Genomic DNA, 22,948 nt, shown 5'->3' with positions numbered 1-22,948 from the left:
GCTGTGTTCATCCAGCTCTACACCTTGTTATCTCACTTAATTTATACATTTGGCTACGGGAGATGCAAAAACCTGATTGGAAATATGTACATAGATTTAGTAGGCAACAGTCCATTCACTAACTTCAGACTGAGAAGAGCTTGGAAATGGAAATAATAGTTTGTCAGAACAGAGGGGTCAAGCATAGTATTTAACGAGGAAGGATGATAGCTCACGGTAGGTGAGGCAGTGGCCTAGTAGTATTTATCTCTGGACTATTAATCCAGAGATCTTGGTAATGTTCTGGGGGTTCAGGTTTGAATCCTGCTATAGCAGATGGTGAAATTTGAACTCAATAAAAATCTGGAATTAAGCGGCTGATGATAACCATGAAACTGTTGTTGATTGTCGGGAAAAAAAACATCTGGTTCACTAATGACCTCTCAGGAAGGAAACTGCTGTCTTTACCTACGTGTGATTGCAGACCTACAGCAATATGATTGACTTTTAACTGCCCTCTGGGTAATTAGGGATAGGCAATAAATATTGACCCAGCCAGAGATGCCCATATCCTGTGAATGAATAAATAAAAAACTTTTGAAAGTGTATGAGATATAGGAGAAATCATTTACAATATTAACTGATATTGGGAGCATGAAGGGGTGCTGGATGACAAGGGGTTTAGTGAGGATGTTGTTGATGTACAAGAAGTAAATTTGTGCTCAGAGATGGAATGCACTAGCAAAAAGGCCACCTTTTGTCGAAGGCCCTATCTAACCTATTGGGTAGATGTAAAATATCCTGTGGCACCAACTCAAAGAACAGCTTGGTTCCTCCTGATCAAAAGTTATTCCTCAAACATCAACATTCAACATAATATTACACTGTGATTTGTTTCATCATATTTCCTGCATTACAACAGTGACTTCACCTTATTCACTGTAAATTGCCTTGGGATTTCCTGGCATCGTGACAGGTACTACACAAATGCGGGCACAACAGAGCATGCACGTGACAGCAATGGTCTGGTCTTACCTCCACAGCCAGGGTGTTTCTGCAGCATCATTCCAAGCCTGTAATCACAAGATATCAACTGTTTATTCTCTGTCAGGGTTTGAATTTAAAGGAGAAAATCTATTAATTTATGGAGTCATAGAGTCCTACAAAACAGAGAGGCCCTTCAGCCCAAATTGGTCCATGCTATCCATGCTAACCCCATTTTCCTGCTCTTGGCCCATATGCTTAGAAACCTTTCCTATCCATGTATTTGTCCAAATGCCTTTTAAATGTTATTAATGTACCCGCCTCAACTACTTCCACTGGCAGCTCACACCATATGCGTACCACCCTCTATGTAAAATTTTGGCACTCACATTCCCATTTATTCTTTCCCCTCTTACCTTAAACTAATGTCCTCTAATCCTCGATTCCCCAGCCCTGGGAAAAAGACTGAGTGCATTCACCCTATCTGTGCCTTTCATGATCTTATACACTACTATAAGATCCCCCCTCAGTTTCCTACACTGTAAAGAAAAAGATGCTAGCTTGTCCAACCTCACCCTATAACTCAGTCCCTTGAGTCCTGGCAACATGCTTGTAAATTTTTTGTGCGTTCTTTCCAGTTTAATAACATCCTTCCTATAGCAAGGTGACCAAAACTGAACACTATAATCCAAGTATGGCCTCGCCAACGGCCTGTACAACTGCAACATAACTTCCTAACTTCTCTACTCAATGCCCTGACTGATGAAGACCAGTGTGCTAAAAGCTGCCTTCACTGTCCTGACTACTTGTGACTCTACTTTCAGAAAACCATGCACCTGAACTCCAATGTCCCTCTGTTCCACTACATTTCTTAAGGCCCTACCATTCACCATGAAACTCCTACCTTGATGTGACTTTCCAAACTGCAACACCTCACACATATATATTAAACTCCATTTGCCATTTCTAGGCCCACTTCCCCAGTTGATCAAGATCCTGCTGCAATTTCTGATAACCTTCCTCACTGTCCATGGTTCCGCCTATTTTAGTGTCATCTGCAAACTTACTAAACATGCCTTGTACATTCTCATCCATGTCATTGTTATAGATAACAAACAGCAATGGGCTCAGCACTGACCCTTGAGGCACACTACTAGTCACAGGCCTCCAGTCCACTAAACATCCTTCCAATATTACCCTCTGCTTCTTACCATCAAGCCAATTGTGTATCCAATTTGCCAGCTCTCCCTGGATTCCATGCGATTTTACCTTCCAGAGGAGCCTACCATTTGGAACCTTATCAAAGGCCTTATGAAATCCATCTAGACTATGTTTACTGCCCTGGCGTCATCAACCTTCCTGGTCACATCATCAAAGAACGTTAACAAATTTGACAACTTGGATAGTTTATGGTTTGCTGCAATGAGTACTCCAAGTTTGGACCTTCCAGAACAAATGTAACCACGTAGATACTTTTAAGTCAGTGTAATAATAGCTCATTCCAATGTAGATTATATTTTGGTGACTGAGAATCCTTTGGTCACAGGGGTTTACAGTTTGAGTGGCTGCTTATTTAAACTACATAACTGATTTATCAATCCTGCCATTGTTGCTAAATCATTCTATGATAATCATTGCAAGTTGGGGTTACATGGACTGGAGGAGATCTGTGAGAAGCGGTGGGGCTATAAATGGATTTAAACACAAGGGTAAGAATTTAACTTTGGGTGTTCAGTCACTTCAGATCAAGCAAGTCAGAAATGATGGTCAAGCCATACAAGTAGGATTAATGCACCATCGTCACAGTTACAGAGATACTGCGTGTGACTTTGGTTAGCAAGACAGAATAAGAGCATCACTGGAATCCAGGAAGCTGCAGGCCCTGTAACTTTTTTGTTTCAGACTGAAATGGTTTTGTTAGTGCTTCTTTCCTATTTCATGTGTCAATTTCATTAACGTTCTAGGTTTGAGGCAAAAATGTCCAAATGAGTTGTAGTCACGATTTCTCAAGATTTAAACTGGGTTTTCTCTTTAAATTGGGCACAACGTAATCTGTAAACGACCCAAGAGTTCTTCAATTCCCTTTAGAAATAATTCTTTTTCATAAATACAGTATCTTTTCGTGCAACAGTCTCCCATCCATAGCCTGGAAACTCTTAGACATTCCTAAATTAAGATTTGACAAGTGTCACTTGCCTTAGGTTATGTTGTACACCCCGAAGAAAAATGAACAGAATAAATCAGGTTGTAACATTTCTAGATGGAACTCCTGTGCTAAACGGGTGGGCACTGGAGGTCGGGAGGAGTAATACCGACTCTCAGGTCCAATCCCATCCAGTTTTCCTTGGGCTTCCCAGTGTTGGTGTTGGGGGAGGGTGGTGCTGACTGTTGTCGGTGTGGAGTTTTGAACAGGCTCGGGATTGCTAGGTACTCAGTTCCGCAACTCCACGTCCTTTCTGCTAACAATGTTTGGGACAACCCCCCTCGGCCAGCTCTTTACCTCGTTCACTTGAGAAACCCGTCTCAAATCGTCAGCCTCCAGGTAAGTGAAGATGTAGATTAAACAATCACGTGTGAGGACAGGTCCTGGATCACTCTCCATCCCAGCTACACCTCCACAACACACTGGAGCCACTTCTTGACACAAATGCCAATCATAGACAGCTTCCGGGCTCTTCTCTCCACTATGGCATCCCAAAAGGCACAAATATAGAACAAACTCGAGACTTTGAGCCACACGATCAATTATTTGAATCAAAGCTGCAAATATATCAAAGCCAGCTCGATAGAGACTATGAAGCAGCCTTAGCTCAAGTTTTAGTTCCCCATTACCCGTCAGGGCGGTGCATTCAACATGCCACTGCGGACATTCCAGCACAGAATCCAATACAGCACTGACACACTTTTACATTGCAACGTGTCTTTGAAATAAACCGAGGTGTTTCTCGGTTCGAGGAGTGACTTCTGTCCTCATTAAACTGGAGCGTACTTACAGTTGAGCTGACAAAAGCAGAGATTGTTGGAAAAGGTCAGCAGGTCTGGCAGCATTTGTGGAGAGAAATCAGAGTTAACGTTTCGGGTCGAGTGACCCTTCCTCGTACCGTTCCTCTGTGTTTGTTTCTAATTTACAACAGTTCTTTCGGTTTTTATAATTGAGTGTATATTTTCCCTATGACAAAAGTTGATTGGCCTATATTTTCCTACTTCTGTCTTTCTTGCCTCTGACCCTCCCCGAGAAAAAATCAGTACATTCGCTGTCTTTCAATCTAATGATGTGGACGTGCCTCTGTTGGACTGTGGTAGACAAGGTCAGAAGTCACACAACGTCAGGTTATAGTCCAACCAGTTTATTTGCTATCACAAGCTTCAGGTGCAGTGGCCCTACCTGTCAAAGGAGCAGAGCTTTGAAAGCTTGTGATGTCAAATAAACCTGTTGGACTATAACCTGATGTTGTGTGACTTCTGACCTTTTCAATCTAATGATATCTTCCTTGAATTTTTGGAAAATTAAAACCAATGCATCAATTATCTCACCAGTCACTTTGTTTAAGATCCTAGGATGGCAGTATATCAGGACCAGGACTTGTCAACTCACAGCTCCAACAATTTACTCAGTTTCACTTTTCTGGTGATTGTGATTTTCCTGCAACCCTGACTCTCATCCAGACAAACTAAAAGAACCGCAAACCTGTTAGACTACTTCAAAAGCTCCTCTTACACCCCATCTCCTCTAGCCTGCTTCACTTGCAGCCACACTCTGCTGCCTGTGAACACTCACCAAAGCAGAGGATCCAACACTAAGAGGTGTGACTACCTCCCAGTACAAAGAATCCAGCTGACTTTACCCCTTCCTGATACATGGCAGTGTCTGGAATTCAGTCTGCAGTTCATAAAGTCTTATCCAAAGCTGAGTGAGTTTCAAATACGTATCACAGACATGTTTGATTTGGAACAAATTGGTATAAAAGAGCTCCCAAATGCTGCAACTGTGACATGTTGCTTGTCCCACCATCGTTAATGTATTCTAAGGAATTACTTAGTTATTTTATTCAACTTTATACTTAGTGATGTTTATGTATATTTCATTAACTTTACCATCAGCTGTTATACTATTTCGAACCTTTGGAATAGAATAAACTTTAATCACTTGCCAGATACCCACCAATTAACCACCTTCTTCTCTCAGTGCAGAGCAAGTATCAATCTGTGGAGGCTGAAATGGTTTTGGCAACAGCAATAGTACATTTTATTCCCTTCTCCCAATAACTCCGGCATTGCATTGTGAATTGCACTCGAGCTAAATTGCACCATGTTGGCTAGTTTTATATGCAACTAACAAAAAAGGCCTAGCTTCCAAGGATCCAGTTTCAATTGGGTTTAATTAGCTGTTCTTTCAGTGGTATCAGCTGGAAGCAATGGAAAATACCCTGCTTAAGGCTGGCAACCGCAAAATGTAAACTGTGGATTTCAAATTAATGCCAATTATGAACAGAATTATGAAGGGTCACTGGACCCAAAACATTAACTCTGATTTCTCTTCACAGATCTGCTGAGCTTTTCCAGCAACTTCTGCTTTTGCTTTATGAACATAATTAGATTTGTACAAAACTTGCTTGAAATTGATCAGAGTATTATGAAAATGAATAATATAGAGGATGGTACAAGTGTTATTTCAAAATAATGAGAATATTTTGGGTCAGAATGACCTGTGACCTCAAATGAGTTTAGGAATGCTATTGTACTTTAAATGTGATTTTACATAGCTTTGTAACCAGTAAAATTATATTGCCACAGCAACAACATACATAAGTTATTGAGGCTAGTTGTGTGACTTCCAAGGAAGTTTCATTGCTGCAACTAGTGTCAGGCAACGACTGTCCAACAAGAGAGAATCTAAGCATCATGCTTTGACAGCCAATGCCATCACCATTGCTGAATCTTCCACTCTCAACATACTGGGTCCTATCTTCGAACAGAAACTGAATTGGAGTAGTCATATAAATAATATGACTACCAGAGCAGGTCAGAGACTAGGAATTCTATGGCCAGTAAACCATCTCCTGCCTCCCCAAAGCCTGTCCACCATCTACAAGGCAGAAATCATGAGTGTGACGGAATACTCTCCACTTCTCTGGATAAACACAGGTCTGACAACATTCATAACAATTGACACCTTCCAGGACAAAACAGCTAACTTCATTGACATCCCATCCATCATCTTCAACATTTTCTCCCTCCATCACCAATGCACAGTGGCAGAAGTGTGTATCATCCATAAGATGCATTGCAACAATTCACATAGATAGCTTCAACTGCACCTTCCAAATCCATGACTTTTATCAGCTAGACGGACAAGGACAGCAGATGCATGGGAATGCCACGACCTGCAAGTTCCTTTCCAATTGTCACACCATTCTGACTTGGAACTATGTTGCTGTTCCTTCACTGTTGATGGGTCAAAACCTCAAACTCCCTGCCCACCAGCAAGGATTCCAGTGGTTCAACTTATCACTAAGTTCTCCATGGCAATTAGGGATGGGCAATAAATGATGGCCTAGTCAAGAATGCCCACAGCCCATGAACAAATAAAATACGTTCTGAACTTCTTATACAGTTTTTAGTGCTATAAGATAAGGCATTAAGGTAGTTACAGTCATAAACGAAATCCAACAGTAATGCAATGCAATTCTTCTGGTGTTTTGCATGTTTATGTCCCTTTCCCTTTATTTCTTTCCAAACCTGTCAATGAGTGCATGACAGCAAGAAGGTTCAATATTCCATTTGTCATCTCAGTGCATGTATACCACATTTTTGTTTAAGATTTGCAGTTCAAGTTAAATCAGGGATATCCCCAATATAACTGTGGTACTTTCAGTAAACAAGACATAGAGGGATAATATTTGGATAATGTCAAGCTTCCTGAGTGTTACTGGAGCTGCAGTCATCCAGGCAAATGGGGAGTATTCCATCGTGGTCTTGACTTGTGTCTTGTAGACAGTGGATAGCCTTTGGGGAATCGGGAGGTGAACTACTCATTGCTGTATGCCTAGCCTCTGACCAGCTGTTGTAGCCCCTGTATTTATATGGCTAGTCCAGTTCAGTTTCTGGTCAATGATAGTGGGGATTCAACAAAGGTAACGCCATTGAATGTCAAGGAGTGATGATTAGATTTTCTCTTGTTAGAGATGGTTATTGCTTGGTATCTGTGTGGTGCGAATGTCACTTGCTGCTTGTTAGCCCAAACCTGGATTTTTTCTAGATATCAGTATCTGAGGATTCAAGCAATTTAAAGAGCACAAGCCACAATTGCATTCCAGTGACATTAAAATGAATAAAATCTGCCAGATCCTGCAGGAAACAGTTTTATAATGCTTCTCATCACTTGGGACTTATCAGGTACTTAACCAACAAATGATACAAAAAAGCAAGCTGCTGATGATTTAAGAGAAACTGTTTTGCAAGGGAGGATTGAAGGAGGATTGTGTAATGTTGAAGGAGTCTGAATGTGACAATGTACTTCAGCTCTATGAAGAAAAGCTTTGGATTTTGCATTGTAATTGCATGAAATTTTATGCAAATGCAAATATTTCAGACAATCAAATCATTCAACTCCCAAGTATACCACGCAATCTGACATTAGCCAACTTCAGGCCAATAATTTTTCAGATGATTGCTACATTTCATGAAGACAAGTCCATTTCAGGAGTCATTTCACTGTCTTGGCTGTGGGCCTCATTCAGACCACATTCCCTAACTTTCTTCTGCTGCACTAAGGCCACAGTGATACTGCAGCAAGCCATTTCAGACCCATATATGTGGAATAGGATATGCAATTCATGACTGAGTTCTGTGATAAGCAGAGTTTTCTAAGTTTGGATCATGCTTGCCCAGACACTTAGAAAAGAATAAAACTGAACTTGCTTTTGAGTTGGAGCAATCATCAAAGCAGCTCTGAATCTATATGAATTGTCCATCAGCCCTTTCTGTTTGTACATGCCTGTATTTTTACAATAATTAATGAGTAAACAAGAGAAGAATATTAAACAGTGTGATGAATATTATTAATGAAAATTATTATTTAGAATTTTAAGTGCAGAATTATCATATGAAATATTTTTATATGGTATTTCAGATATAGAGAGAATCTTTAAAGTAGATTTTTGTAGCTCGGGTTGTGGATGTTGTGGTTGGTTGGTTCACCGACCGGGTTCGTTGTTCCACAGACGTTTCATTACCCTGCTGGGTAACATCATCAGTGCAGCCTCCGATGAAGTGCTGTTGTGTTTTCCTGCCTGGTATTTAAACTTTGGTGTCCGTTGAGCTGGATTACCTCAATTCCGGATTTCCTTCGCAATGGAGTGTAGATGGGGTCTAGCTCTATGTGTTTATTGATGGCTTTCTTAGTGCAGAACCAGGCTTCTAGGAATTCCCATGCTTGTCTCTGCTTTGACTGTCCCAGGATCCTGGTGTTGTCCCAATCCAATTGGTAGTTCTCCTTATCCATGTGGATGGAAATGAGTGAGTACTGGTCGTGTCTTTTTTGTTGCCAGTTGATGTTCATGTGACTGCTAACCCAAACCAAAGACCCACTACCCACCATGGACAGGACCAATGTCATATACAAGATTCCCTGCAAAGACTGTGACAAACATTACATTAGACAGACAGGAAGGAAATTAACCACAAGAGTACACAAAAATCAACTGGTAACAAAAAGACACGACCAATACTCACTCATCTCCATCCACATGGATAAGGAAAACCACCAATTCAATTGGGACAACACCAGGATCCTGGGACAGACGAAGCAGAGACAAGCACGGGAACTCCTAGAGGCCTGGTTCTCCACTATGAAAGCCATCAATAAACACGTAGAGCTAGTCCCCATATACACTCCATTGCGAAGGAAATCCGGAAGTGCAGTAACCCAGCTCAGCAGACACCAGAGTTTAAATACCAGGCGGGAAAACACAACAGCGCTTCATCAGAGGCTGCACTGATGATGTTACCCAGCAGGGTAACGAAATGTCTGCGAAACAACGAAATAGCTCGGCGAGCCAACCAACCACAAGAGAATCTTTAAATTGTCTAACTTGGTTTAAAGCATGATTACTAAAAATAGAAAAGTTATTGATTGTAATTTACCAAACTACTGTAAAAGATGTTCATTCTGAGTAAACTGAAGTGCGAGCGCACACTAGCAAAATGTGGTTTGCTTTCATTCAGTTCTTAGGAGCACTATTTTTTGAATTATTCAATTCATCCCTATGTTGTTCAGAAGAGGGCAGCAATGTCTCATTTTTTTGGAACAAGTGGATGTAAGATTTTGCCATATCTGTGTTGATATCAACTATAGGGCATCTTGATTGCACAAGTAAAATGATGCAGAAGTATAGTGGTTAAATTAGTGTATTAGTAATCCAGGAATCTCAACCAAAAAGTCCATCATGACAGTTTCAAATTTAAAATCAGTCTTTTTCTAAAAATCTAGAAAAAAAAACTACGATCAAAAAGAGGGTTTCAGAGTGTTGTAAAAATCCAGTGTCTAAAATCTAAATTCTGGTCTTTCTAGAGGCACCCATATCCAGAAATAGTTCAAAAACTAATCTCTTGCTTTATATTGTATTTGGTACAAAGGAAGTTTACAAGCATTTACAGAGTAATTTTAGCATCATTATTAACTGTTACTTGATTCAAAGATAATGTCGATCCAAGATTGTGGGTTCCAGCCATGGTCTTCCAAACCAGGCTGAATCTCGGCCCGCAGATCTGTGAGCACTTGGGCAGGATGTCCCATGAGATAGTGGTATCTAGAGTGCAGACATTGCTTCCTTTTCCTTCTTTCTATATCACCATTCTGCCTCACCATTAAGACATTGTAACTCAATTATTGCCATTTTGAATGGTTGTTAGCAAACTCCTCCTGGTCATTAATATCAAGGCTATAATACTTCAAGGAGAGATTCAGCAATGTTTGACAATTCTCCCACTGAAACGAGATTATGCAGCACATGCGTTGCAGGTGGAATTTCTCTAGTGTTCTGTTGTGTTGTTGATACACAGCCCAGGTCTTATTGTAATACAGGAGTGTGGTGACCACAGCTGCTCTGTACATTTGGATCTTTGTTGACTTGCGGAGGTTTGTGTCGTCACAAACCGGCTCCCATAGTTTATAGAAGGTCCAGCTACCATAACTGATCTCATGTTGAATCTCCTGTAATTTTGTGAGAGACGTGGCTGCCAAAGTGTCAGAAGTACTCAACATATTCCAGAGCCTTCCTTTTACATATAATGGAGGTGGAATATTTGACTACCAGATGTGGGTTATTATGCATGTTTTGATAACGTTCAAGGAAAGGACACATTTCTTGTATGCAAAATTGAAGGAAGTCTTGCAAACCTGGTGCAAGGCAAGTAATGACCTTGCAGTCACCCACATACTAGATAATGTATGTCTACAGTAGTCAGTTTAGTGTTGGCATGGATGTAATTGAGGTTGAGTTTTCTATCTAGGTAGTACGTAATACTGACACCAGAGGGCAGTTTACCTCAAATGAGTTGAATGCCCCGTCTCAGGTAAATTATTAATATTATGGGAGCTATCAACCAACCTTACATAATCTTGGTCTGGCATTGGGAGGGTCGTGTTTCACATCCCCCATGCAAGATAGTTGTCGTATTAATATCATGAAGCAATTGCAGAATTTTAGAGAATGTCTGTTCCTGTTAAAAAAAATTGACCTTCCAGGAGACAGAATTCTATGCATCTATGTCAGGATGGTAGATAAAGCAGAACTTCAGCCCTGGATAAAATCGTATGGAGTCAGTTGATCTCAGTCAGATAAGAGGATGATTTGTCATTTTTTTCTACAGTGCTAAGAAGTGCATATGAATTCTCACTTGTGCTAATTGGTCTGTGACAATCGGTGGAAAATATGGGATAAAGTTTCGAATTCATCTCCTTGGTAGTATTGGGATGAAAATTGTTAGTCTCCCAATATAGATCAGTTGCATCAAATTTTATTCCATTGATTTTTGTAGGTAGTCACAGAAGACACAAAGGGACAGTCTGGTGTACTCCTCCTCAATGCACATTATAATATTGTTAATCCTGACTAAGTAATTAGTTGAAAATTATCAATAATTCTGTATGTTTAATCTTTTAGCAATTAGTCAATAACAGCACTATAAGGAATTAATTCCGCTTTGGTGTCAGGTAATGAAGATTTTTAAAACCATCTTGGCATTTAAGGTCCATTTGATTTCTGACAATGACTCTCCTTGTCATACAAAACTTTACAATGTTTCTAACAATTGTGAAGTGTAATTTGCAAATAATTAGCGTGGTCTCAAAAATGGGATGCAGAATTTTATACATTGTGAACACCACATTTGTGGTCTTCTGCAGGGGATGCATGCAATCACTAGCCTTAAAGTAGAGGCTTTTGTTTTCTGTTGCTTTCTTCTCTTTTATTATCATCCACTTTACTGAATGTGCAGATTGTTATGGATGTTGGCACCTGCTATTTCAGTGAAGTATCAATTTCATCACTGTGAGCAGAAACAGTAAAGGCTGAATTGTCCCCCAAGTCCACAGAGCTGGGACTGAGAGTAAAGCTGGTAAACAGCACAGCAACATTGCATTCTTTACCCAAAGGATTCCCACTTCTGAGCAATCTCTCAGCAGATGGGTTCACTGTGGCACAGGCTACCAACCCAGCAGAATCTGGTAAGGGCCAAACGTGGACAAGATGGTGCTGCCAGAAGAAAAGTACTGTTCATTCATAATGCCAGATGCTCCAATTTCCTCATTGCATTGCCATCAGGCCACACTTTCAGCACTAGATGGCAAAACTTCTTTCAACTGACATGCAAAGGATAATCTAACTAAAGGCAAATGCAACTTGATGGCCTGCTACTGAAATAGCCATTTAGTAATGCATAAAACACCAATTTGCTGCTCAGTTGAATCTATGTTTAAGTCAGCCTTACTTTTAAGTCCATGACGTCTAATTGTTTGAAGTAAATCATAGCCTGTTTCATTGCCAGTTTAATTATTGTTTGGAACTTTATATAGTTCAGAATGTGCTTGTCGGTGTTATGTTGTGACTAACAGCACCCAGTAAGTTGAAATTGCATCACAGACACAAAACAGTGATTATTTAATATATGTAAAGAAAACAAATGATATTTGTGGGAGTGCTTTACGTGCTATAGAAAGTTAGTGAGACTGATAGTTGTTTAGGAGCTGAAGTTGGTTAATGCTAAATTTCAGACTTTGGGAGCTTGTTGGAATGAGAGTTTTGTTTGCTAAAATATACATAGCAATCCTTAATGCACTTGCTTTAAGTTCCTATGAGCATAATTTCCATGTTAACCTGTTAATTGTTTAATTCCTGCATAGAGACAGCAATACACAGCTCAGTAGCTGGGAAATACTGCAACCCAGATTTTGCTGATCAGAAATTTCATCCTATTATGTTGATAATTGTGCATTAGTTGAAACAGCAACATCTGTATTTTCTTCCCTCCACAAGCTTTGGTTTCCTGTGCTTGTCCTAATTATTCTTGAGTACACAACATCCTATAGGCAAACAGATGTTTGTGCTGGTTTACAGTGGCAGAAGTCACATGACACCAGGTTATAGTCCAACAGGTTTATTTGAAATCGCAAGCTTTCGAAACGCTGCTTCTTCATCATGTGAAGTGAAGAGGAGCACACAGACACAGATTTTATAAGTAGAGAGATCAAAAGATTGTACAAATGGTGCGAATGGAGTGTCGACAGGCTGAATAATAAGTCTTTGCAGGTGATCAAAAGTGTCAGACGGTGTGAATATAGTGTCAACATCTGAATAGCAAGTGAGGGGATGACCCATAATCTGATTAATTGAGGCAGAGAGATAATTACAAAAAATTTAAAAAAGGTGACACTAGAGACAAACCAAATGGCCAGAACACCATGATAGGTTTATGAGTCACATGCCAAGAGTCTAACCAAAGTAACAAAAAACCCAAAGCTGTACAAACTAATTAGGGCAGAGAGCGCATAACAAGTTATCCAGACGATGGTGCCAAAACAGGACAGTGAGGAAGGTTTTACAGATACAGAACAGTGTGGTGTGGTCACATTCAGCACAACATGAATCCAAGATCATGGTTGAGGCCATCTTTATGGGCACGGAACTTGGCCATCAGTTTCTGCTCGTGATTCTGCATTGTTGTGTGTCTCAGAGGCTGAAGACTGGAAGCTGAATGCCCTTGACCACTGAAGTGTTCCCTGACTGGGAGGGAACATTCCTGTCTGGGGATTGTTGCATGGTGTCCTGTTCATCTGTTGTCATAGCGCCTGTATGGTCTTGCCAAAATACCATGCCTCGGGGCATCCTTGCCTGCAGCATTCGAGGTGGACAACATTGGCTGAGTCACATGAGCATCTGCCCCGTACAGAGTAGAGTAAAGAGTAGTCCGTGGATTGGTCAAATCAGGAACATTCCTTGTCGCAATGGACATTTCAGCACTCTACACCAGCAATCCCCATGACGATGGCATCTCTGCAATAGCCTCAGTACTCAATACCAACAACTGCCAATTTCCAGACGCCACCCTATAACTCATCCGCTTCATCCTCAACCACATCTTCACCTTCAACAACCAGTTCTTCATCCAGACACAAGGAACAGCTGTGGGGACAAAAGTTGCACCCCCAATATGCCAACATGTTCATGCACAAGTTCAAGCAAGACTTCTTTGCTGCGCAGGACCTCTGAACAACGCAATACAAAAGATACATGAATGACATTTTCTTCCTTTGGACTTATGGCAAGGAATCATTGAAAAGTTTACACAACAATATCAACAAGTTTCATCCCACCATCAGACTTACCATGGACTACTCTTCTGAATCAGTCTCATTCTTGGACACATGCATCTCCATCAAGGACGGACACCTCAGTATCTCACTCTACCGCAAGCCCACAGATAACCTCACAATGCTGCACTTCTCCAGCTTCCACCCTAAACATATTAAAGAAGCCATCCCCTATGGAAAAGCCCTGCGCATACACAGGATCTGCTCAGATGAGGAGGAACCTAAAGATTTTGAAGGATGCCCTCATAAGAACGGGATACGATATTCAACTCATTGATCGCCAGTTTCGAAATGCCACAGCAAAAAACCGCAATGACCTTCTCAGAAGACAGACACAGGACATGACTGATAGAGTATCCTTCATCATCCAGTACTTTCTCAGAGCAGAGGGACTACGCCATGTTCTTCGCAGCCTTCAACACATGATCGATGACAATGAGCATCTTGCCAAAATCATCCCTACACCTCCATTTTTAGCTTTCAAACAACCGCCAGACCTTAAACAGACCATCGTTCACAGCAAACTATGCAGCCTTCAGGACAACATTGATCACAACACCACACAACCCTGCCACGGCAATCTCTGCAAGACATGTCAGATCATCAACATGGATACTACCATCACACGTAGGAACACCAACCATCACGTCCAGGGCAGATACTCATGTGACTCAGCCAATATTGTCTATCTTGTACGCTGCTGGTAAGGATGCCCCGAGGTATGGTATTTTGGCAAGACCATGCAGATGCTATGACAACAGGTGAATGGACACTGTGCAACAATCACCAGACAGGAATGTTCCCTCCCAGTTGGGGAACATTTCAGCGGTCAAGGACATTTAGCCTTCAATTTTCGGGTAAGTATCCTCCAAGACGGCCTTTGAAATACATAACAACACAGAATTGCTGAGCAGAAACTGATAGCCAAGTGCCGTACCCACAAAAACAGTCTCAACAATGATCATAGGTTCATGTTGCACTACATGTAACCCCACCACACTGTTCTGTATTTGTAAAACCTTCCTTACTGTCCTATTTTGACACAATCACCTTGATAACTTATTATGATCTCTCTACCTTAATTAGCTATTACAGTTTAGGATTACTTGTTACTTTGGTTAGACCCTCAACATGTGACTCTTATATGTATCATGTTATTCCAGCCCCATTTGGTTTGTCTCCAGCAACACCTTATTTTTAATTTGTTGTTATTATTTCTCTGCCTCAATTAATTGAATTATGGGTCATCCCCTCACTTAGTATTCAGATGTTGACATTATACTCACACCGTCTGACACTTTTGATCACCTGCAGAGATTTATTATTCATCCTATCGACACTCCACTCAAACCATTTGTACAATCTTTTGATCTCTCTGCCTATAAATTCTGTGTCTGTGTGCTTTTCTTCACTTCACCTGATGAAGGAGCAGCGCTTCGAAAGCTTGTGACTTCAAGTAAACTTGATGGACTATAACCTGGTGTCGTGTGGCTTCTGACCTTGCCCAACCCTGTCTAAAACCAGCATCTCCACATCATTGTTTACAGTGATTTGAAATCCCTTTCCTTGACCAGCAAGTGGCACTGTCTGCTCCAGCTGAAAGACATTGAACATTATTTTGCAGTAGAATTCCACCCTTGATCAATAGTGCTTACCAGAGATTACTATGCTCACAATTGAGGACAAGTCACAGTGGTCTTTGCTCCTAAAATTGAATTAAATCAATGTAATGGATGACCAAAATAGCAAACTAAAATAATTCTTCTGACTGGTCCATTAAATCAATGTCATAATTGACAATAGTTCTGACCTGCCTTCAAACCTGTAACCAGGTGCTGCCTCAGGAATGTACTTCAAAGGAAAATGCTGCTCCATTTACAAATGGGAAAGACTGAAAGGTCATTTAGCATTGTACTTACTTTTTGTTTGTGTCCAACTGAGCAAAGCTGCTGTTGTCAGTAACTCCCAAGGTCAAAAAAGGTTTCAATTGTGTTAAATTTTCTTTTAGTAAAGACAGCGTTGTTCTGATTTAATGGTTCACCCAACCAGTCAGTTCATCAATCTGAACTGATTGTTACAACAGCAAAATATTTATTCAAACTTGTACGTCCACTGATAACAATACTTCTTACCAATGAATGAACAGTTACAGCAAATATAGAAATTTCATCTGAAGAAAATTGCACACTTGGATTTCTTATGAATTTCATGCATGATGTCAAAATATATTTTCTAAAGTTAATGATTAACATGCACAACTCAGTGAAAACCCAATCTATTCTCAGGTGTTTACATTTCTAAGAGGAAATCAATCTACTTCACTTTGTTTACGAATGGTACTGATTCCAGTCTGCACTGCGAGGCTTTAACAATCATACAACTGAGAACTGAAGGCAGGGACCAGAGAACTAGATGATTGGAAGCATGATGGGGTCACAACAGTTGCTCAGGATTGAAAAGGATTTGAGAAAGGTAGAACTTGCTATCTAGTGACCCATCCTAATATGCATGAGCACATATCCATGCTTGAGCTCTGTTGTTGTGCCTCTGTGTACAAGAAAACTCACACTTATAAAGTACTTTGGACATAAAGAAAATTAAAAGGTTACATGGTACAACAGGTGATATAAGGAATAAATAAAGCCATAGATTGCACCAGCACTAGTATACATTATACCTTCATTAATATCATCATTTAACTCAGTAGGGAAAGATTTGCTTGTAGTTTATTTATGATGCACCAATGGAAGTATTTTTACGCTGGTAGCATTGTCTCTGTAAAACTGTGGCTCGATACTTTATAACAGACCTCAAACATTGTCCTGCTTACCAAAAAGAAATCTTATGGACAATCCAATAATTACATCCTTATAAGGGCCATCTCTGAACTTAAAAAAAAAGTACAAGTGTTGCAACATAAGCAACAAAAGTCCACAGTCATTTCCCAAAACTTTATCCAATAAACAATCTGATAAACTAGTTTCTAGGCATGACACCAACCAAGAATTAAATGGGACTCAGTTCAACCTGACAATTCATATGGAGGCAGAACTCAATTGGCCTCTTATAACATTACATTTTAAATTAAAAAATCTGATTTCTTGATTTGGTGTGCAATCTGAACCACAAATCCAAAATAACAGCAAATGCTTCTTTGAAGCCATTGGTAGATTAGGCAGTATTTTTAATTATAGCTTAGAATAGCTTTAGCTGTAGAGTAATGGTCGATCTAAAATTAAAGAACTGGCAATGTAATTCTCCAAACATAAGGTCACCTCTTCATTGCTATTACCAATTGTCCATTTTACTTGCTAGCACATACTGAAATTAGCTAACTTCAAAACAGGTTTATCTGTAGCCTTTTAAACTAAAATAGTCTATTGTATTATATGTTCAGCAATATATTCCAATCAAATTTGTATATATCTTTACCTTTAAAAAGGAATTAAACTAGAGCCAATATTGATAAAACTACAATACCCTTACTATGTATTTTGAATAACCCAATTCCTTCTTCCCTTTACAGCACCTTAACGATTGCTCCAGTTGTGCTATTCCTTCTCATGTTGTGATGATGCTGCTCTTAAACTGAACACTTTTCCTGAAAGAATTGTCATTGTTTCCTCAGTGATTTTGGCAAGCCAATCTAAATCTGTTGGATGTAGTTTCCCTGAGATATGAATACAACATTATATTTAGTATCATATTAACCAGAAGGGAGTGCCTCTGCTAATCTTGACCATATTGCATGGAGGTGGATGACATTGAACTATGATGTTTATAGTTGGCATGAATGAAGCTTTCATTATAAACTGTTCTAAAACTTTATATTTGAATACAGTTGAATTATTGATGGCACATCCACGCAACATGTTTAAGTAATTTCCTCACCTTGTTGCGTGATGTTTAAATGTCTAAGTGTCTTGATTGTTTTCTCATTCCCATTTCAATTGATCATTTAATTGTGACTCTTCTTAGGTATTGTTAAATTTTGAGACCATGGCTGGGATTGTATGCTGCCCTAGGGAGTAATGGTAGGCAGGACAGAGGAGGAGAGTGGGGAGGACTGTCAAATTAATTAGGATGGCGTGGTCTAGCATGCTTACTGCTGACATTCTACTAGTGGCGAATGGGCACTTTGCCATGTGGTGTAGAGACCACTGACCAGCCAGCTTAGCCCTGGATAGTCCCTCAGACTGCAAGCTCTGCTCAAAATCTGCCACCTAGACATCACAGGCCCCTCACCCTGACCCCTTTCTGGTGTCTGCCTGATTGACCCTGGTGACCTCGAGCTGACTTACCTGCACACTGCAATCGCCCCCCATGGTGGCTGACCCAGGACTGGCTGTAAGTCCCGGATGTGGTAACTGCTCCTGGTGGTGCTGCTGGGACCTAAGGTAGCTGATCTTCAGATTGTTTGATAGCCCTTGGGTATGAGATATCCCCTTTCATAGGCAGAAGTAAACTCTGCAACCAATGAACTGTCTGATCAATGTAAAATTCAGTTGGTGTTTCCATGACTAGTGTAGATGGGGTGAACATCAGCATTCCAGCTGGTGACCAAGTCTCAGACACCCTTAAAACCAAGAACAAAGAACAGTATAGCACGGGAACAGGCCCATTGCCCCACTACAACTGCGCCGACACAGGATGTCTTTCTAAACTAAAAACCTTTTGCCTCTATTTGGTCTGTATACCTCTATTCCCTGCCTACTCATATATGTGTTAAGATGATTCTTAAATGTTGCTATTGTGTCCACCTCCACCACCTCCTCTTGACAGCGCATTCCAGGCACTTCCCACCCTCTGTGTAAAAAAAACTTGTCTCTCATAACTCCTTTAAACTTATCCCCTTTTTTCTTAAACCTATGCCCCCAGTAATTGACATTTCTACCCTGGGAAAAAGACTCCGACTATCCATTCTATCCATACATGTCATAATTTTGTAAACTTCTGTCAGGTAGCCCTTAATCCTTCAATGTTCAAGTGAAAACAAACCACATTTGTCCCATCTCTCCTCATAGCTAATATCCTTTAAACCAGGCAACATCCTGGTATACTATTTCTATACCCTTTACAAAGCCTCCATATCCTTCTGGTAGTGTCACGACCAGAACTGTACACAATATTCCAAATGTGGCCTAACTAAGGTTCTATATAGCTGCAATATGAACTTGCCAATTTTTATACTCTATGTTTCGACTGATGAAGACAAGCATGCCATATGCCTTCTTGACCACTTTATCCATTTTTGTTGCCACTTTCAGGTAACTGTGGACCTGTACTTTATCCCTCTGAATGTTGATGCTGCTAAAGGCTCTGGTTTTTATTGTATACTTCCCTCCTGTATTAAATCTCTCAAAGTGCATCACCTCACATTTGTCCGAATTAAATTCCAATTGCCATTTTTCCAAGTACCAAGTCACTAGCCTATCTGTATCCTGCTGTATCCTCTAGCAATCCTCCTCACTATCCGCATCTCCCCCAAGCATTTTGTTATCTGCAACTACTAATCAGCTCACCTACATTCTCCTCCAAATCATTTCTATATATTAAAAAACAACAGGGATCCCAGCACTGATCCATGTGGAACACCATTGGCTACAGATTTCTAGTCAGAAAAACACCTTTCTACTGCTACTGTCTGTCTTCTGTGACTAAGCCAGTTCTCTATCCATCTTACCAGCTCACTGTGGTTTCCATGTGACTTCACCTTTTGTATCAGTCTGCCATGAGGGACCTTGTCAAAGGCATTGCTAAAGTCCACACAGACATCAGCTACCACCCTGCCCTCATCAATCACCTTTGTCACTTCTTCAAAAAACTCAATCAAGTTTGTGAGATATGATCTTCCCCACACAAAGCCATGCAGCCTGTCTGTGGTAAGTCCATATTTTTTCAAAAGTCGGTAAATCTTATTGCTAAGAATCCTCTCCAATAATTTCCCTACCACTGGCATAAGGTTCACTAGCCCGTAATTTCCCGGATTATCTCTCTTGCCCTTCTTAAACAAAAGAACAATGTTGGCTTTCCTCCAGTCCTTTGGAACCTCTCCTGCCACTGAAGAGGATACAAGGATTTTGTACAAGGCCCCAGCAATTTCCTCACTTGCCTCCCTCAGCATTCTGAGATAGATCCCATCAGGCCCTGAGGATTTGTCTACCTTAATGCTGCTCAAAATGCCCATCACCTCTTCCTTTTTTATATTGAGATGCCCCGGAATATCAACACACTGCTCCTGTGACTCACCATTCACCATGTCCTACTGTTTTGTGAATAGCCGTGCAAAGTCTGGCAAATGGCCCCGGAAGTAATCCTGAGATTATAACCGTGTAGGTCCTGCTTTTCAATTGCCTACCTAATTCCGTGAACTCCCTTTGCAGGATCTTATCCCTATTTCTGCCTTTGTTGTTGGTACTAATGTGGACCACAGCCTCTGGCTTCTCACCCTCCCCCTTCAAAATATTCTGTACCTGCTCAGAGACATCCTTACCCTGGCAGCAGGGAGGCAACACACTATCCTGGAGTCTCACTTGTGGCTACAGAAACACCTCTCTGTGCCCCTGACTATAGAGTGCCTTTCACTACTTTTTGCCTACACTTCAACCCTTCCTGCTGTATAACAGTGCCAGTCATGGTGCAAATGACCTGCTGCAATATCTTTCCCCTGAAAGGCCACGCCCCCCAACAGTATCCAAAACTGTTTGAGAGGGGAATGGCCACAGGAGACTGCTGCAGTGCCTGCCCATGCTTACTCAATCTTTCTAGTTGTCACCCAACTCTGTCTGTGTAGCTCTTACTGGTGGTGTGACCAGATCACTAAATGTGCTATCCATAACACTCTGAGCCTCATGGATGCTCCATAGTGAGTCCATCCCAGCTCTGGGCATTCTATACGGCACATCAGGAGTTGCAGCTGAAAATACTTCCTGCATATGGAGTGAGCATGGACATTGCAAGTGTTTTCGATTTCCCATATATTTCAGGAGGAGCATTCCACGTGGCTGAGTTCTCCTGCCATTTCAAACCTTATCAACTTCAGGCAGCAATCCAGGAACTGATTACAAAACCAATTCCAATAGTCACCAAACTCTGGTCTCTCACTCCTGCTCTCTATTACTGGTAGACTTTTTTTTAACTGCAGAAATATACTTCATTCATAAAAATAACTTTATTTACACTCACAGGTATGAGAGCAATACAGTCTTTGCATATTAAGAAGAAACAGACCTTGGATCTGCCATTTCCTGCAGTTGCAAAGGTCAAAAGCATTTCTTACTTATGCAGGACACTATTTACATACATTTACATTTGAGGTAACAAGAGGGTTTAGCAACTGAACAGACCGCATTGTACTTTGGCAGAAAGACCTTAGACAGTGACCTTTCCCCACTGTGCCTTTGGCAGCAGCTGCACCAATCTTTACTGCATCCTCAGCACGTAGTCTTGTTGCCGGTCTGCAACACCCAGTCGAGGTCAACTCTTTGCTTTGGAAGACCAACAGGTTTTGGGCAGATCAAAAAGCGTCTTTCACTCAATGGATGTTTGTCTCGGTGTGCATCCCAGGGAACATACCAGAGAGCATTGAGTCCTGCATCACAGAGCTGTGTGGGACAAACCTCAACAAAAGCCATTACATTTTTCTCTAGACTTCCTTTGCAAAGGTGCATTCCAGCAGGAGGTGTGTGACAGTGTCTACCCCCTTATAGCCGCTCCGAGAGCAGCACGTGGTGATGCAGAGAGTCCAGACGCACATGAAGGATCTCACAGGTAATGCCATTCTCACCACCGGCCAAGTGATGTCTTTATGCTTGTTGGAAAGTTCGGGTGATGATACCAAATGACTTTGGCAGCGTGCTCAGGGAGCAACCTGACAGGATCCACCCTCTCCTTTTCTTGCAGGGTCTTGAGGATGCTGCATGCTGACCACTCCCTGATGGATTTGTGGTCAAAGGTGTATTTCTTTGCAAATTTTCCACAAGGGACAAGTGATAAGGAATGGTGCAACTACTTGGAGCACTCCATGGCAGCGAGGCCAGTCACATCCTTTGCAACACCGGGGACAGGTAGAACCTCAGTACATAGTGACACTTGGTGTTTGCGTACTGAGGGTTTCCACACAGCTTGGTGCAGCTGCACACAAAGATTGCCATCAGGATGAGGGCACTGTTGGGTATAATTTTCCCCCAGCCCCGCTCCGCCTCCCCCCCACCCCCTCACCGACTTATTTAGAGATTTGTACATGGTGTACCTGTGAACACAGTCCATCTTTGACCTCCAGATAAAGTGGAAGATGGATAGGGTGACTGCAATAGCACAGTCTCGGGGAATAGGCCAGACCTGCGCCCCATACAACACTGAGAGCACCTCGCACATGATGACCAAGTTTTTACCTGCAATAGAGAGGGAGCGATGCTGCCCTTTTCCTGCCTCTCCTTTGCAATATGCTCCTCCCAAGTTTTTGCACACACTCTGGCCCCTCCAAACCATATTCCCAGCACCTTCAGGAACAACTGGAAAGCCACACTGTCTGTGGGCTATGTGTCGTGTAGCCTGGTGTAAAAGGATTTACTGATCCTCAGGATGTCAGACTGAGATGATGTTACTGAGCCATCTTCCTCCTTCAGGCTGCTGAGCACAGAGCTTTCCCTGTGCACATTCTGGAAGAAGAAACGTGAGAATGTCTCATCCTGCTCCACAGTGCAGACCTGATGTGGACCCTGGACTGGGAGATCATATTGAAGGCCTCTGAGGCAGAGAGTGAGGCTTGCTGGTTCTTCACCATCTCGAGATCCTAAATGACATCGACCCCCATCATCTGCAGCAGAGTAGGTTCTGCATGCTTCTCTGGAATTTGGACAGATTTCCCCATTTCTCTCTCACCTTCTGAACACCTTTGAGGAGGAAGAATTTCTTGATGTTCCCCTTGGCCATTTCTCACCCGCTAGGGACACAAAGAGTGGTTTCACGCTTCTCCAACCTGTGTAATCCCTTTTGAGCTCTTCAACATGTTCTGGGGGCAATAGTTTCACATTCAGCTTCCATGTTCCCTTGCCAGCTCATCCTTTGGTGACAGTCAGCCAGCAGGAGGGGGTGGTCAGAGAAGAACACTGG

General features: G+C 41.5%; 1 protein-coding gene across 4 annotated transcripts in view; it reads right to left on the bottom strand.

Annotated features, from left to right (window-relative positions):
* fbxw12 (F-box and WD repeat domain containing 12) overlaps positions 1 to 15,831 on the bottom strand; it is a 32,075-nt gene extending 16,244 nt beyond the window's left edge. Inside the window, exons 1-2 of one of the 4 annotated variants that reach the window (XM_048606753.1) lie at positions 15,754 to 15,831; positions 1,015 to 1,052 (exon numbers count right to left, since the gene is read on the bottom strand). Coding sequence is in view for 2 of the 4 variants with exons in the window: in XM_020526615.2 (XP_020382204.1) it covers positions 1,015 to 1,052; positions 3,464 to 3,565 (140 nt within the window). In the remaining 2 variants the exon portion in view is untranslated. Of the gene's footprint in view, positions 1 to 910; positions 989 to 1,014; positions 1,053 to 3,463; positions 3,603 to 15,753 lie in introns of those variants that run through there. The other 3 variants (XM_020526615.2, XM_048606755.1, XM_048606754.1) reach the window with 3 other exon arrangements.
* Between the last annotated feature and the right edge of the window lie 7,117 nt (positions 15,832 to 22,948).

Source organism: Rhincodon typus, chromosome 16 (genome assembly GCF_021869965.1).
Source record: "Rhincodon typus isolate 14 chromosome 16, sRhiTyp1.1, whole genome shotgun sequence".
NCBI lineage: Eukaryota > Metazoa > Chordata > Chondrichthyes > Orectolobiformes > Rhincodontidae > Rhincodon > Rhincodon typus.
This window is presented reverse-complemented; position numbering and strand designations above follow the sequence as displayed.